Genomic DNA, 17,893 nt, shown 5'->3' with positions numbered 1-17,893 from the left:
TGCGGCAGGCTTGCAACATCCAGCACGTCTGCATATTACACCAAATCAAGAGTTTTTCTTCGAAATTAAGACTGACTTGGCAACAAAAACATTATAAATTAAAATTGAAACAGTCAGCATGTCCTCAAAACAGCTTCAGCACATCAGTATTGTTAGTACTCAACCTAATCTTTTTGAAAATAATGCATTTTAAATTGTGTCCAAGAAAATGTATGTTCTCAATAGTTTAGTTTACTTTTTTGTTTATTTCAACAGTAAACTGAAAGAAACATTATCTTTGCCAACATGTGAATATTAACTGGTAGGTATGTTTAATGCAATTTAAAAAAACTGCATCCTTATGGCAAAACTTCAGGATAGTTTTAGACATTACATGTCTTTGTTTTAAATTTAAAAATACCTAACTACATACATCTACTTAAACCTTCACCAAATATATCTTAAATACATGTACAAATCATAAAATACATATTTGTACAGAGATTTTAAAAAATAAGTCAAATGGCTGCCAAAACAATAAGCATTAACATTTAGAAAAATAAGTTATGGAGGCAGTTTAATGTAAATCTGTTAAATGGAAATGCTTATAAATATTCCACCCTTAAATAAATTACATTTCTGAATAGACATGGCGTAAAACTCAAATATGTCGGCCCTCTGTTGCAGTAGGTATACCCCCTCAATGTCAAAACTATCAAGAAATGGTCGAAAATGACATCTGTAAATTGGGTAACTGTGTGACCATATGGCAAGGTGTTTCCACCAATTCTCTCGAGCTAGAAGTGTAAGTCAAGGTTCAGCACACAGCAGACCCCGTCCTCATGTCCACCAGCCCCCAGGACACAGAGAGGTGAGCAGATGTACAAGACACAGAAAGCTACGCACATCTTCACTTTGAGAAGTCTGCGAATGCAAAAAGAAAATCTGAAAAGAAAAAACTAACAAAGGCCCTGCATGCTGAAAGTTATTAAGTTATTTACACCACAGTGAGAAGAAGTCGGTACCGTGGTGGAAAACCAATGTCAATATTGCAAAAAAACATTCTGCGAATGATAATATCAAATTTATGGAATCTGACAAATCTACAAGCAAGATTAGTTCATTTCAGAAATCATCCAAAACCTGGTTTGTTTCTTTCCGGTACAATTTACACCTTTCACCACTAAAGACAGGAAAACCTGCCACACCAACACAGATGTTGGCCTCATGTTCACATTAAATATAACCAAAAAAAAAAAACAGGATTTCCTTCAGATAGAACTATAACCTATTTGCGAGACATGATGCAATTTAATTTTACTGTGAGCAATTATTTACCGATGGGGTCACAGCAGGATATGTGGTGCAGCTGTGGGCGCCTGCAGCATCACCTTCATGACTGGGACAATGCTGCCCTCTAGTGTCCAAGCTCTCTGCAGCAGCACAAAGTCAGCAGGCGACAACATCTGTATATCAAACGCCTTTTAATACCATCGCTTTGGATTCAGTACACATACATATTTATATTTACAACCACAGGCAATCACTGCGCCACAAACCCAGTATGTTCCAAAACATCAGTCCATCCACGTCTCCTCACTGACCCCCGCCGGTCGCCTACCTTTCCAGCCAGTCCGTCATTGGTCGAACTGGTCCCCTGCGAGAGCAGAGGGCCTCAGAGAGTGAGCCACTTGATGATGTAGAAGTTCCTTTTGCCCACTCGCAGCAAGGTGAGTCCGTTGGACAGGATATGGAGTTTGGGGATCAGCAGCTGCTCAGGTTTGTCCGTCCGCTGGTGGTTGACCCACACGGCTCCCTCTGAAACCATCCGATAGCTGCACACAAACATGCCAACGGTCTGTTAGTACAGCGTCTCCTCCACATAACCCGTCTGATATGGTCACGACAGTTTCTTGGACATGAGCCAGTCAGCATGGAAAAGATTAAAGAATTACCAATCGACTAAAGAGATCTCAGTCGACTGAGACCAAAACGACAGAGTAGTCCACCGATCGGCTACGAAGAGACAGGCCTGATGTCAACGGCATCAAGCTCGCTCTGGCTCACGTTCTCTCACACAGTACGCACATGCAATGATGCGCCGCTCTGCTCGGTTTTATGTAATTGGAAATTGAATTAAAAGGTTGGACCGTTGGTCGGACAAACCAAGCAATTTGAAAACACCATTATAGGCTCTTGGAACTTTGCGAGGGACATTTTAAAATGATTTTCTGATATTTTAGAGACGAAACGGTTAATATCAAAACTAATGTCGGATGAATAAATAAATAATCGTCATGAATATATGCTTACAAGTAACACGAAACAGACAAGGATTTGTTCGTAAGAGTCTGTTCACCTGGACATTTAACGTTCATATTTAAGCACACGGTGGTGATGTAGTTCCATTTCTTATCAACTACTGCCTGGTAGTTGATAAGATAACTATAACTATAGCACAGAGTTTCAACGAAGTTGACTGCGGCGCATTTTCTACCGCAGAGGTCACTCTTTTGGACCGCCGCTTGAACCTAGAGCACCTACCCTCTGGGGCCCTCTGGGACGGCGTTGACCCTGCGACAGGCGTCGATCACAGTGGTGCCCGGCTCCATCAGCAGCTCATGGAACGGTGCCTCCCTGAAGAGCTCCTGAAGCTCATCGTCACTCATTTCCTCCAAGGCTTGCACGCTGCTGTGGTACAGTGCGTTGGTACATCTGCAGCAAAAACACACAGTGTGACTTTCCCTGTCTGAATAGCTCGATTATCGCTTATGCACGGAGGTCGGAGGTCAGTGCCGGCTACAGGACAAGGACCCTAGCGGAGTTCCTTTCTCAGATAACCCAAATAAAACAAAGCATTTAGAACACTTTAACCATGTTGAATAAACCATCATTAAATACCTCATACAGTGCAAACGTATGCAGCATGTTCTGACCTCTTTGCGCTCTCGAGTCCCTCCTTTCCGTGCACCAGTTTCGTCACCTCTGCTGCCAGCCGTTTGTGTGCGAGGCGTTTACCTGGGTCCTCCCTCTGCTGCTCCATCAGCCTCTCCACCTCCGCCAGAGGCAGGAAGGTGAACAGATTCAGGTACCTACAAAAAAAAAAAACCCCTCAGCCTCCCATTACAGTGCACAGAATACCTACACTTACAGTATGTACCGTAAGACGCTTTCAGGTCTTGCACTGGTCATCACATCTTTCGTCAACAGGCCTCGTCTTCACCCACCTTTCCACACTGACGTCAGGCTGCCTGAGGAAGAACTGGTAGAGCTCGAAGGGAGACGTCTTGTCTCGGTTGAGCCACACTGCGTTGCCTGCCGTCTTCCCCAGCTTGTCCCCGGCAGAGCTGGTCACCAACGGCACGGTCAGGCCGTACACCTGTTCACCGCCCACCCTGCAGAGGAATTGGGATTCATTAACAAAGTGCTGCACGCCTGGTGTAGGTATGTACAAACACTGAGTGGTATTGGTCTACAGTGGTGAATAATTCAATGTTCAGTGGAATCAAAGAGGGATGATATGATTATATTGTGATATTGATTTACAAAACAATGTTTGATTTCAAGCTAATTCTAACTAAAACCTACATGTATGAAGAGTTTGCTTTATCTGCTTAATAGCAAAACGCAGTCCTAAACGTTATTAATATCGGATTTTGGATACATTTTCCATTCGTATATAGACACTCATTAATATAGTGGTAGATACATAAACATAGCCATTGTCACTTTTGGTTCAAGGGGGAATAAGTCCTAAACTGTATGCTGATTAAAAGAAGATGGCATCCAGTTCAAACACTACAGAAAGCTATAAATAAAAAAATATATAATATATATATATATATATATAATATATATATATATATATATATATATATATATATATATGGGGTGGGAGTCAGGGCTTTCTGAAGACTTAGGTGACAGTCTCCACTTCTCTTAGTTGTTTTTGTGAAGAACAGCTGCTTTGGTACTTCATAAGAATGCAGAATTGAAGAGTGACTCCTTACAAGTCACACAAGACTTGAAGTTAAATGTGTTGGTGTGCACTGTTACCAAGGATCAACGATGTGTTCTATGCACATCATTTTCAACGATGCCCTCTGACCACACTAAACAGAGATCCTGCCGCTGTGACCCGCTGTACTCTTGTGTAAGTAGGATGGACATTTACTTGTGAATGTACTCATGGCCAGACATCAAATTGCCCAGCTGGTCGGTGCCCCCGAGCTGAATCTTGCAGCCGTATATTTGGTTCAGGTGGTGGAAGTCATACGCTTGGAACACCTGGTAGGTGAACTCTGTCAGGCTCATACCGTCTGCGCTCTTCAGCCGGGACTGCACGCTGTGGCGGCTGAGCATGGTGCCCATCCTGAAGTGCCTTCCGGCCTCCGACAGGAAGTCCACCACGTCCCAGTTCTTGTACCAGCTCATGTTGTTCAGCACGCTCACCGTGCCCAGCTTTCTGGAAGTGTCCTGAAAGTGCAGCTCGTGGTTGGTGAAGATCCGCTGGATGCTCTCGCGGATGCCGCGGGTGTTCGCCTCCACAGCGTCCGCGGGCATCCGCTCTCGCTCGCTCGTTTTCCCGCTCGGGTCTCCGATCTGCGCCGTGGCCCCTCCGAGCACGGCGAGGACATGGTGGCCGGCGCTACGGAAGTGCAGCAGGCCGATGATGGCGAGCAAGTTGCCCACGTGCAGGCTGTCGGCCGTGGGGTCAAAGCCGCAGTACACGGTCTGAGCACCGGACTGGAGCAACCGAGGGAGCTGGTCCTGAGCTGCGTCTTCAGGGAAAGACTCCTTCAGGATACCGCGTTTATTGAGAGACAAGAGCAGTCCGTTGTGTGCCGGTGAAGAACAGTGAAGTTTAGACCCGAGTGCGAGGCAGAGACTCGTTCGTCTACGCAGAATACACGCTCCATGCCGCGAGACATGACAGCAGGTCCTCGCCATGGACGCAGCCATGTTGGACAAATGCGACAGGAACACGGAGGCGGAGTTGTGAATCACGGACAGTTTGTGAGGAGTATAGCGCCTCTAGTGCACTGGTTGATGGTTGACTGGTTGATGTAATTTAGTGGTGCACATTCTTAATAAACACTTCCTCAGACCTTGCATGGGAGCAAGCTGCAGTGCAATACTTTTGCACACATTCAAATGTATTTTATGCTATTCATTTATTTCTACCCTCCATGGACATTGAAGTCAAATGCAGTATGTGCACTTATTAGTTCACTCAATTGTACAAAGAGAATAGTTGCAGGTTTGACTGTTCACCAATAGATGGCAAGTTGCATTAGGTCCAGCTGACCATGCAGCCCAGAGTTACAGCTGACTAAGCATTTTAACATTTGTTTTGATACATCTTTACTCGAAACCTAGCTAAGGTGTGAGGAAAAGGAGGCACAGGAGATATATTAACTATTATTTTCCATTTCAATTCAAACAAGCAAACATGCAAAATGTGGTGGATTTAAAAATCATTTTATTTTTCAATGTCAACTTGTTCCATTGTTTAAATGACTAGATATACATTCATCAAACATTTACAGCATTGTTACCAAGCCACATGAACAACACACCCAAAGACAGTCTTGTCTCTTTGCATGACACTATAGCCACAAAAACAAACTCCATGAAGTCCAGGAAGAAAATCAAATACCTAGTTGCTATGACTGCTGCCCCCTGGTAACCTTTTTGTAAAATAAAGGGCATATCAATATTCCTGTAATCATCTTTGTTGTTGGTGTGTGTGTGTGTGTGTGTGTGTGTGTGTGTGTGTGTGTGTGTGTGTGCTGTAAGGCAGAGCACTACAAGCTTCCTCTAGAGAGAAAAAGAGAGACTGAGAACAAGAAGGAACTAAACTGTTTCTGTGTCCTGAGCTCGTTCAACAAAGGAAGGCTAGGTTTCCCTGATACAAGTTAAAAAGTCCCTTGTCAATTCAACACAAAACCGACTTCCCTAAGGGTAAGCAAGACATCACAATTTACCCGACTTTTCCTCTAGGGCTCTAGTGTTTCAACCGTTTAGTTTTTAAAAGTCTGTCCTTCACTTTTGAGCCTCTCTCTTGCTGTACATTGGATAGTTTCCTAAATCTGCTGCGACATGATTTTCTGTCTGCGTGGCCCTATTGTGTCCTAAACAGCTAATTCTAGCTGACGACACACATAGTCTATAGTCTAAAAGTGTGTGTGTGCACAAGTCAAGTTGTTCTTCCTTCTGACTCTAGTGTTTTATGGCATGGGAACATGCCAAGGCACAGGTTGTTTATGGTTCATCCCGAAGCGTGCCTGGGAACTACAAGTCCCTGGAATCTTGCGAGGGGAAAAACCGAGCTGCGTCGCATGAATTCTGCATGTGGGACTGACATTGTGTGAGAAGTTGGAAGAAGTAGAGGCAGCTTGAAGGTCAGTAATCTACTCATGGCATAAGAAAGGTTTGGTGAGTTAGTACAATGTAGCAGTGAGCATGGAGAGGAAAGTCAGACAAAAAGCATGACAGAAACACAGTACATACTGCATCTTCTTTACTAATAGCATGTGATGTGATGAAAATGATGAGTGCATATCAACAGAGACGTGATGTGTAATAAAAAAAAATAAAAAAAAGTTTGTTCGTTCAACAACAGGAGGCAACTATGGATGATTTCCGATAATAATAAGAACATTCTGTGCATATATTACCCTTACTTTCTATATGCAACCTGAGAACAGAGTACAAAAAGAGGAGATCAATATTGTATGATCAGTGCTGGGCTGTAGCTTGATTTTTTCAATGACAAAAGTCACGGAGGTCAGGTTGTAATCAACCATTTAAAGTTGTGAGCTAGCACAGCCCTGCGCAGCCCACATTATGCTTTCACTTTAAATCACAACAGCTTCATTTAACAAAGACAAGACAGAGTGTTGAAATTAACTGAATGCATTGATGGTTCCCGATCTAAAAGTAGCAATCAACAAAAGGAATGTCCCCAGAGGGATTCAGATCTATATCTTTAGATTACCAGTTGCCCCGTTACCCTTATTTACACTGCACTCTTCCATCGTGCCATTTCAAATACACAACTAGATGATTTAGTCATACATATATACTTTAGTATGAAAATATGATCCAATTCAATTAAAACACAGGTATGTGGCATTTAAGCAAAAAAAAAAAAAAAAGAACATACGGTACTTAACTACATTTACTGTAAAATTTCAAACACTATTTTCCAAACGGAGAAATACAAAAGTTGATCATCGTTAGTACCTTGTATACCTCAAGAGTTAAAAAGTGGGGCGAGCAGTCAATCTGATCATTTCAGCTATGTACAGTACACTCTGTTTATACAATGATGATGTATTTATGAAAATGTCTTGTGACTGAATTTAAATGAATTCATGATGATTGTAGGATTTGGGGTGGCAGGGGGGGTCACAGATTTACATATACATATATATATATATACATATATACATATACACATAATCCAAAGTATCAGCCACGCATTGTTTTTTCACCATTTCCTTATCAACATTCCCTTACTGTAGGTCTTCTGTTCATTTTATACAAAAGGCAACATGACAACAAAATGCAGGAGTGGCCTCTTCACATGCACAGTTATCGTCACAGATAAGACAACAACAACTTGTGGAAATGTGTTTGGTCTTCATCGATCACCGGCAACTTGTTTAACCCTGCTAAATTGTCAAAGTATCCGTTTAATCTATGAGGGCATCACTTTATGATTTTTCTCTATGACAAAAAGAGCAATGGTTTTCATTTGCCATCATGTAAAAATGGGCACGTAAGACCCCTGAATCTTAATAATTGCATGTGTTATGAGGACGAAAGAAAGCCTGAGATATACACTAGAAGGCAGATAGACTGACAGGAGGAGAGACCAAGCACGACGAACTGGGAGAAACAAAACAATGAGACATATTCTGGAGTAAACAGGGCTTCACTGAGTGAGAAACGAAGAAACGGATGTATTTCTGGCAAATCTGCTTAACGTCTGCCTGTATAAAGGTTGCAATGCGGTTTGTCTGGGTGCTAACCCTTGAACACCAGGATGCAAAACAGGATGGAGTGGCAAATGTCTGTGCATGCGTTTTGTGAAAAAGGCATTCAACAGAGGTCCTGTATAAAACGGTGTCATATTAACATATCACGGGCGTGTTCATGCTTCGGACGTACATTGTGGTGCGTGTAGTGAATCTCTGCCTCCGATTATTTCAGTCTTGAGAACATTTCTTATAAACTACATTTAGCTATCTTATTCTTATCTTATCTTATTCTGACGTTTAAAAATACTATTGCCTGTACAGTTGGTGGAGAAATTGAGTAATACGTGATGATAATCCACACCAACAATGTTGCCAACAACCAACAATAATCCGATATTGGGAAGAGAAAGGAATATGAAAGACATTGTTCATTTCCGGTATCATTACAAACACAGTATGGCTTAGAAGACTTACAGTACAGCTGGTGCAATTTGGCAGAATCTGCCCTTCTTGAAATCTTAATGTTGCTGCCCACTGCAGTCATTTGGGTGTTGTTAGCTTTGAATGTTTATGGCTCTTTGACGTCGGTACAAAAATGTTCTTTCAAGCATACTGCTGGAGTGGTGACTGTCGAGTTCACTGTTTTTCCTCATTTTTAGGGCTTGTTCAGGGTCAGGATAGGGATAACCATGGAGATCACCTCCGATACTTCAAATTAGCAGTTAGCGGTTGGTCAGTGATTGCACTGGGGCTCAATCAGCTGTACATCACGTCTTTGCATTCATGACTTTTCTGCCGATGACAATAGTGGAGTGGAGAGCACTGTGTCAAACCAAGAGAACCATTAGCCTCTTGCCAGGGCCTTAACTGGACCCGGTGTGCTAAACCAGAAGCCAAACTCTTGCTGCATTATGGGGGGGTTAAGTGGTTCAACCTAGCTTATGGAGGACTCCTCTTCTGTCCCTGAAATAGTGGAGTTGATTTGTAAAGTGCCTCTCCTGGTTATTCCTCCATAAACCCATCAGTACATGTCTCTGTAGATCTCCTGCAGGAGCGGGTGCAGTGACGTGTCTTCTGTCTTTTTGATCTCCTGCACCAGCTGGGCATGCTCAGTGACTAGCTGCCGGAGGTCAGCCAGTTTCTGCAGCAGCTTGGGGAAGAGGAAAGAGTTGTCGGGGTGATTGGCCAGCAGATGGAGGTGTAGCACCTGCACAATGCTCTCCTGCATTCGCTCGATGTGCGCCACATTCTCCAGGCCTGGGCGGTCTGATCACAGGGGAAGCAAAATAAACTTGAGTGAGACCACCGAACCATAATCTCCCATTGGAATACAAATACTCAGGAGCAAAGGTATAGGTGCAGAACGCTTTCACAATTGGAGCAATTTGTGTAATATGGAAGGATTTACTTTGAGATAGATTAAAAGTCATCAAAGAGCAAAAGGAGAACGAACATAATCCAACACAACAAATGAATAGTTTAATCATAAACAAGATGTTTCCTGCATCCTCACCTCCACAGCAGATGATAGCGGCCACAAACAGAGCCAGGTCACTGTCGTCCAGCTCCAATGCGTTAAACTTCATTGCAAACTGGAACTTTGGCTCCATCATGTCACTGAACGGCCGCCGCAGGCTCTTGAGGAACTCCCGGGTGATGAAGCCTGAGCCGTACGCTACAAGAAGCCCGTCCTTGTTCATACTGGAGGCGAGCATGGCAAAGAGGGCCTCGTGCACGCCGTATTTCAAAAGAGTCACCTGATCGTTGAGGTCCAGGCTCGAGAACCCGGGGACGGACTTTGCAAACTCTGTCAGCTCGGTGACGGTTTCCACCGATGTGCACTGGCAGCAGTGGAAAATCCGAGCTTCTGCCTCCCGGTCCTTCAGCGTCCCCACTGAGCCCACCATCTTTGCCACCAGCGTCTGCTCTGCCAGCTTGAGGGTCTCCATGTCATGGATGACGAAAGGCTGTGGGGACATGGACAAAGTTATGTGAGCTATATGTGTAAGGCAAAGTTAAAAATGGGTTTCCACTTAAAATGCAGCACAGTCAGTACAGTGCGTGGGCCTATACTGTTTGGGAATACATTAGATAAATAAACCTGCCCTGACTACATAAATATGGAAAAGCTGAGTCCGCAAACCTCTCGTCATGAAAAACCAGAGTGTATGTGGTGTTTACCCATAATCCTTACTGAAAGGAGAGGCTAAGCCCAGAGCCGTCATACCCCTACAACTACATAGCTGTGGGTCATTTAACACTCAGAGGTTTGGGATGCAAACAATTTCCCTATAGGAACAGAAATAAAGTTGGAGCTGTTGAGACTTGTACTTAATGTTGACAAAGCCAAAATGATGTGCTTCTCAAGGTCCGAAAGGAGACAGCTGATGAGGTATTTCAGATTCTTACTGTAAATAATAAGGTGATTGAGTCTCCACTTATAAATACCAGTTTTCTACCCCCTAAGATCTTATAAACAGTCTATCCAGTGCTTTACTTTCTATTCTAGAAATAAATGTTTTTCTTTTTCTGCAAAGAAAAGGTTAACTCAAGGCCATTTCACACAAATTGCCTCCTTCGCCATGTTCTCTCAGTAGCTGCAACCTCCGATCATACAGATGCATTAAAACCGTTTTTGGTGAAGCATTTTTAAAGTTTGTTGGCACCTCATCTTGGTGTGAGAGTAAGAGATATTTTAATCTAGATTGTTTTATAAGCATGCAATGCCTCGAAACAATGTTGTGCGCGTGCACATTGTGTACCGTCAATATCTTCAAAAGGATGCCTCATTTTGGACCACTGCGTACTTTGATGCTTCTCGCGGAAGCAAAGAAGCCAGAATTGTCATCTTATTGTCACAACAACCTCAGCCGTTGGTTCTTCAGTGGGTAGAGAAAGGAACAAAGCCCACAGCCCTTGTTGACTCTTTCAAGATTTCCATGAGGACACAATTACTCTCCTTGACCCTGCGGCGACAACCTTATGGACGCTCGGAAAGGCTTTGCGGACCATTCTTTTGAATTCATGCAGTTTACACAGTCGTACACTGATAGAACTACACTTTACCCGACTAACAGCTGCAACACATATGAGAAAACAAAGTCCCTCTAGGCTTATCATAACGCTGTGTGTGCTGCAGAAGCTGTCTGATGAAAACACGACAGCTCTTTAACAAGGTTTAAAGAGAGCTACAGTTAGCTCAACAAGTATACAGCCATGTGAAAGAGTATACAGCCATGTGAAAGAGTATACAGCCATGTGAAAGAGTATACAGCCATGCTGTCGTGAATTTGCGAGTCTGCACAATAATGCTTTGTGCTAAAGGCTAACACCAGCATGATAACATGCTGATCTTTATGATGTTTACCATCTTCAGTATCTTCGTGTAGCATGTTAGCATGCTAGCATTTGATAAGTACAGCTGTTGCTGATGGAAATATCTTTAGTTTTGTACAGGTATTTGGTCATAAATCAAAGTTTTAGGTCTTATATTTTTGACTTTATGACTTCATATTTTTGATCAAATGCCAGTTTTAGATGAAAAGTCAGGAGATCATCAAAGTAGACTTCATCCTCTGTGGATGTGTATACAAAATATCATGGCACTCCATCATTATAGTTGTTGAGATATTTCAGTGTGGACCAAACAAATGACCAACTGACCAACGTAACCATCCTGAGAGCCAAGCTGCTAAATATGAACAATGCATATAGCCTTCCTCAGTTATGATTTGCTGTTCTGAACTTCCTCATAGAAGTCAATAGGAGGATTAGCTGGCGGAATAATCAATAATAAAAAGAATCATTATGCCCTAGTGATAATAGTTACCAATTCTAAAAAGGCCTTCTCACTCTTGTATCATCCAATAAATTCACAGGATCATACCCAGTGAACAGTGTAGCCCAGAGCAGCAGCTTGACATTTCTGCAGCCGTTTGTTTTTTAGGGCACCCTGTCAAAACGGTATGCTGTTAGTATGAATCACAGCTCAGCGAAACCAGTTCAGTCAGATAACAAAACAGATAATCACTGTGCACAAATCAGAGCCAACAGTGACACAATCATGGCTCAGTATTCCTGCCAGACGTTGAGACGGTCGAGTCTAACCTGACGGAGCATTTCTGACTCGGATCCAAAGAAGTTGACGTTGGAGCGGTGACATTCAATACAATAACGAAATTGAATGTTTTCTATGTCAACTGTCTTCTTGCAACATTATCTTCTGTAGTATTTATCTGGTTACTTAAATAAGACTTCTACAATATTAGGAAGCTGTTCTTTCATGTTGAACCGTTCACAAACAATCTCGGAATCAAATGTTTGAGACATGTCGGAATCTGTACAGAGCTGTGGGAAACTGTACAATATGACTTTCATGGGAGTAAGGCTGGGCGATATGGCCAGAATCTTCCATCCCGATTGAGGCAATTTCCTATCTCGACAGCGATATCACAATACAGCAAGTTTTCTGGTAGGTCAATAAATAAACCGTCTATATGAAATAACCACATGGCAACTACACATGCTTTTTGTATACTCCTGTGTAAATTAAGTACCACACAAATGAAAAGTGCTAAATGAACAAAACAGCTTCAAGTGAAATTATAGAGAAAAATTAAATATATATTTCCAGCTATGCACCCGCTATGTTTAGCTGCAAGCACACAAATACAGAGGAATTCGATTCGTCAATAGTTTGATTTAACTGAGTTTGATCAGATTTTCTGAGAAAGTTAGTGAGCATGTGCTTATTATTATCAACTTGGATGATGGAATTGCGTATCACAATACTTCGATATATGATTTCATCACGATACGATTCCATAGAAAGATGACACATTATCATATTGAATTATCGCCCAGCCCTATTGTGAAGCTCCATGTTGTATACAAGTGCTGTGACACCATGAGTGAGCACTAAAATCAAGGGGTGGATCAAACGCGATGTGCATTTCAACAGACGGCAAACCCCCGACTCCCTCCGGACTCTAAATGGACACTTATCCATCTAAAAGCTTTGATCTCCAGAAGCAGAGGGGGAGGTCGGTGTTTGAACATTGATCTGCACTTGGACTGCCTTGTCCCTCTTAACCTTATTCACACCTACACACATCCATCCATGGTTTTCACAACAACTCTGGGCCGCAGTTCACGACCCTCCGCTTGTCGGCCCCTCTTTTCTGATAAAAGGAAAGTTAAAGAGACGAGGCTGCGAGGGAATGTTTTCGGTGAGATTGGCGAAGGGTGATGAAAAGAGTGCAGGCATGGAGGTAAACAGTCAGGGGAGGGAGAAGTGATGGGCTCATACACTGGCTCTTTATACAGATACAGATGTTTCCTTGTCCAGCTTGTGTGTTGGCTTGCACTACCGATTGAGCAAGTTATTTCTGTTGTTGGCTGGCTGCTTATAGTCTCTGAGGGGCAGGCTGCCAGGTCATATTGAGACATTTGTTCGATTGCAAATTTTAAAATGTGCTCAAAAATCAGATTTAAATCACTCCGATGGGGAGGAAATAAATAAAAATGTTGCAAGACAACATGACCTTGACCTGTGAGGAAATTCTGGTGATGAAGGAGAGCCGTGAACGCGCAATCCACACACGCAACACCTTTCACTCACCAACCCACTACTCTTAATCAACGTACAGGTGTGGTGGTCTTGCCGGTGAGTATGGTTCGAGCCTTGGCCTTGTTCATGTTGAAGTTCTTGAGGTAGGCCTCGTAAATCTGCCGGGCGAGCGTCTTCTGGTCGGCCACCTGGGGGTCTCCCACCTCCCTGTCCCCCGTTACCATCTCCGCCTTCAGCTTCAGCTTCTCCGACTGGGGCATCCGGCCAAAACGGATGGCTGTAAGCAAAGCAGAGAGAAAGTCAGACGGAATTTGTGCGAGGATAAATCTGGCATGTCACAGATTCATTTTACAGTGTGACAGACATTGCAGAAGATGCAATAAATGCAATGAGAGTATTAGATCAATAAAACACTGACAAAGCGACTGTATCAGCACAAAAAGAGGCCACGGAGAACTTTAAAACAAACCCAGTTTAGGAAAATGTAAAATAGCTTGAGGTCCACAAAACCACAATTGTCACTTATTAAGATTCTGACATCTGGAGGAATCATTTTCAAAATCTCTAAAAAGACACCCGGTTATGTCAAATGAATTGATGCCAACACATCGGCAGAACAAAACATTTAACATATCTCGAAAGTATTAAATCTGTTCAAATAAATCGTGTGGCGGAGTTGCAATGAAATGTTAAAAAATAGCACCACTAAATGCTAAACCAAATAGATACTAAATAGATGCAACTAGAATCTGGCATTATTTTATGTCAATATAAATAAATTACCTTTACAGCTCAACCAAAGTGCAGCCCCAGGCCTTACTTTCAAAGTCAGAGAAGTTCAATTCTATTCTTTTTTTAAACATTATGTATTTTCTTTCCGTCTATAAAAGATGACTACAGCTGCAACTTGATCTGCAAACAGCACAGTGCAAGCACTAGACACACACACACACACACACACACACACACTAATGAGAACAATATTCCAAAAAGAGACTGAAAGGTAAGTAAAACAGACCAGTTTGCCATAGAAGGTCATTTCAAAGACCAAAACATCACCTGACTGCTTCAGTTTCCAATATGCAGAGTCTCACCGTGGCAGTGAATGTGTAAAAACAACACTTGGCTGAGCCAGAGGGTTGACTGAGGTGAGCCATGGCCGCCCACCACGGGCTAACGTCTGCGGGTTGCTTACCTGCCCTGACACAACGTCCACACTGCAGTCAAACTCTCGTTTTTTGCTGCAAAACGGCAGGAATCTTTATGAAGCCTCAGGCATTTGGGGTGGAGAGTGGTGTTTTTAATACAGTGTGCTTATTTGTTTCATGGTATGAATAATTATCCGTATAGCCATGGGTGTTGTTATTATTATTAATATCAATATTCTAATAATAGTTTCTGAATAAAACATCATAATCAAGTCACTTTACAGCGCCGTGCCACAAAAAGACACCCCAAAGTGAGTGCTGACCTCAGCATGGCCAGCTCTACAAAACGCCACAGTGAGAAACTAATTCAGTTCAGATGAAGTCGGAGTCAAAATAGTTCACTTTGATTCAGTCAAATGTAAAATGGTGAAATATTCAGATCCCTGAAAACAATTGTTAAAAGCCCCAAAGATTATTTTTCTTGACGCTTTAGTATAATTGTTCATGCCAATAAAGCACAGTTGAAAGAATGGAAACAGAATCAATATCTATTCAACAAAGAAAGGTAAAACTTCCTTTTTATGCATTACAGCAATAGGAAATTATGAATGAACACAAAAGGTTACTACATATTACAAGGTGTATGCGAAGAATGCTTCAACACCATACAAGAGATGTTTTTCTACGAGAGGATTTCGGCATACTGTATCTCAGACGGCCTGATCCCATTTGATGAATGAGATTAGAGCTGAACTGTCTTCAACCTCTCGACACCAATTTAAATGGGCACAAGCTGATGCGCACGCACGCGCACACACACACACACACACACACGTACGCACAGCTTTCTGAGGTCCCAATATCCAGCTGCACCCAACACCTGCATTTACAAGACATTAAAAGCATAAAAGGAGATTTGATTTCCAACCAGCCGCCCGCTAGCAGACGGCATGAGGGCCCATTAGATTACTGCTCACAAAGTGGATGGATCCTCTGAAACTGGTGAAGCTCAACAGCGAGCGCCTGTGCGGGAGCCAAGTCTACTCAAGATGAGAGGAAGTGAGTGACGTTAAGCTGAGCATAAGTCCATTTCCTATAACGTCCACTCTGTGAGGGGATGAGCTAGAGAGGTGGACAGTCTGCCATTCCATTAAATCAACTGTTCCAACGGCTGATTTGTAGAGGAAGGTTCCAGCCATTAAACGCTTCCTTTGCTACTGTAAGACTTATTGTTCCTGTTATTTTCTCCCTCACAGCAGACACATTAAATGATCTGTTTATAGTACATGAGATCTGATGTATTATTACGTTTTTGGAGGAGACAACTGATCATGTATGCGTTGTGTGATAATAAAAGCACGATGCTGCTGTGTTGCATGAGCAAAAAAGGAATGTTGTTGAAACTCACTGTGCTTTATTGCAACATTATTTGAATGGGTAAACTTTATATGTACAAAACACAACTTTCTACAATTTTCCCCTTTCTGATGACGTCTGTACCTTTGTTGACTTCAATTCAAAGAAATTAAAACCGTTTTAGAAAGGAAAAATCAATTGTCCACAAAAGCTCCAAAATTAGCAGTCCTGTGGTCGTGTTGTCTCTTAGACGACCAAACCCCAGAAGATGAGGTTGCACTGGTCTCAAATGTCCTTCCTCCCCTTCTACGGTTACATTTACACTCATGAAACTCCACACACTTACACCGTTACAGGAAGTGGCGCTGACAGGAATACTTGAATCTTATGATCATCAAAATCTGGGCTATGCTATGTGGAAGCCTCTTCAGTCAATAACCCCATGGGACAAAATAAAGACGCTCAGTCCGGCCTCTGCATCCTCACGTTCAATGATATGGAATATCTGCAAGGTGTGCACAGTCTATATGTAAACCCCCCCGATTGCATTGACCTTTTTATATTATTCTCTTAAAAATACCCCGACGGATCAGAAAAGACACTTACAAACACACACAAACACACACAAACGTCATCTCCAAAATCAGTTTCAGTGTTTCTTTCTCAATCAGTACATTGACCAAGGGTCAGCATGCCATGTTGTATGTTGACACAGTCAACGGCATTCACCAGAATCGCAAACTTTGACCTCAATATTCCTGTATTCCAAACAAAGATAAGCCGCACTGAGGTGAAAATCGGATGTATGGCTTTTTAGAGAATACTGTGTTCAGGATTGTTGAACACAGTATTGATTGCACAGATGTTGCATGTGCAGGTGTTTTCTCTGCAACAGTCAAGACTGAAACGCAAACTGTAGAAGCATGCGCTGGATTAATTTAATAGTCACTGAATAGTTTCTAGTACTTTGAAAGATTTTGACATGCTACGGAGTATTGGGGTCACTCTTGTGGAAAGAAAACTCTTGTTCGTTCTAGAAAATGCTGCAATGTTATGGGAAGAACATTGCAATAAATAAAATACATAATTACTGAATTAAATTGTTCCCCAAGAAAAATATTCATTGTGAAAGTAAATTCTTAATTTGAGAAGCAAATTTGACTTTATTCTCTTTCAAGATTATGATCTTTTTTTAAATATTACAAATTATTGCTGTAAAGCACAATGCAGGCTCTCTTCCAGCGACAAAAACAAATGCAACATGGTTTCATTTTTTGAATGACAATGATTTTTTTTTTATCACATGTGATTCATTTGCATTATTCGTAATACTTTGTGACATTTTGGACCCTGAAAAATGTTGGATCTTCGGATCAATGTGAGCAGCAAATTGAACTATTCGGGTGCTGTTAGGGGGTTTTGTGAGTCACATAATCATGTGATTTTCAATCTTGTTCACATATCTTCAACCGAAAGGGTTCAGCGGGTTCAGCTTTTGCAATTCAATATGATCTAGCGCTGTAAAGGCTGCAGTATGCACAAAGATGGATAGACCATGTGCTGCACATGAATGAGTTGCAGCTCTCAGCGGTCTTTTTCTGAATAAAGAAAAAGTACAGACGGTCCATAGGGAGAAGCTGTCTAATAGCCTGGATTAGTCCTCAGTGAGAGACTTGTCTTAACATGCAACAACACCCAACTGTGGTGTTCGATTTCCTATTCATACCAATTGTGTGTGTGCGTGCATGTCCGATCTTTCTTGTGCATCTGCACAACTGTGGTACTCTGTTTAGCAGAGTGTGTTTACAGGTAACAATAATCTTGCATATGTGTGTGCGTGTGTGTGTGTGTGT

The 17,893-nt window shown here is 42.3% G+C and overlaps 2 protein-coding genes across 2 annotated transcripts in view; both read right to left on the bottom strand.

Moving 5' to 3' along the window:
* Positions 1-1,362: 1,362 nt before the first annotated feature.
* Positions 1,363-4,942, bottom strand: yars2 (tyrosyl-tRNA synthetase 2, mitochondrial). The gene is made up of 5 exons (XM_079280488.1): positions 4,154-4,942; positions 3,207-3,374; positions 2,916-3,071; positions 2,524-2,694; positions 1,363-1,814 (listed from the first exon to the last, which is right to left on the bottom strand). Exons 1-5 carry the CDS (start codon positions 4,939-4,941, stop codon positions 1,655-1,657), a joined length of 1,443 nt encoding a protein of 480 aa, XP_079136614.1. The 5' UTR covers position 4,942; the 3' UTR covers positions 1,363-1,654.
* A 3,989-nt stretch (positions 4,943-8,931) lies between these two features.
* The window catches only part of pparab (peroxisome proliferator-activated receptor alpha b), a 32,740-nt gene continuing 23,778 nt past the window's right edge, over positions 8,932-17,893 (bottom strand). The window contains exons 5-7 of the mRNA XM_079277281.1: positions 13,614-13,813; positions 9,481-9,934; positions 8,932-9,233 (exon numbers count right to left, since the gene is read on the bottom strand). Coding sequence (XP_079133407.1) covers positions 8,989-9,233; positions 9,481-9,934; positions 13,614-13,813 — 899 coding nt within the window. The 3' untranslated portion in view covers positions 8,932-8,988. The remainder of the gene's footprint in view (positions 9,234-9,480; positions 9,935-13,613; positions 13,814-17,893) is intronic.

The sequence above is a fragment of the Melanostigma gelatinosum genome (assembly GCF_949748355.1).
Source record: "Melanostigma gelatinosum genome assembly, chromosome: 1".
Taxonomy (NCBI): domain Eukaryota; kingdom Metazoa; phylum Chordata; class Actinopteri; order Perciformes; family Zoarcidae; genus Melanostigma; species Melanostigma gelatinosum.
Note: the sequence above shows the minus strand (reverse complement) of the source record. Positions and strands in the feature narration are given on the sequence as shown.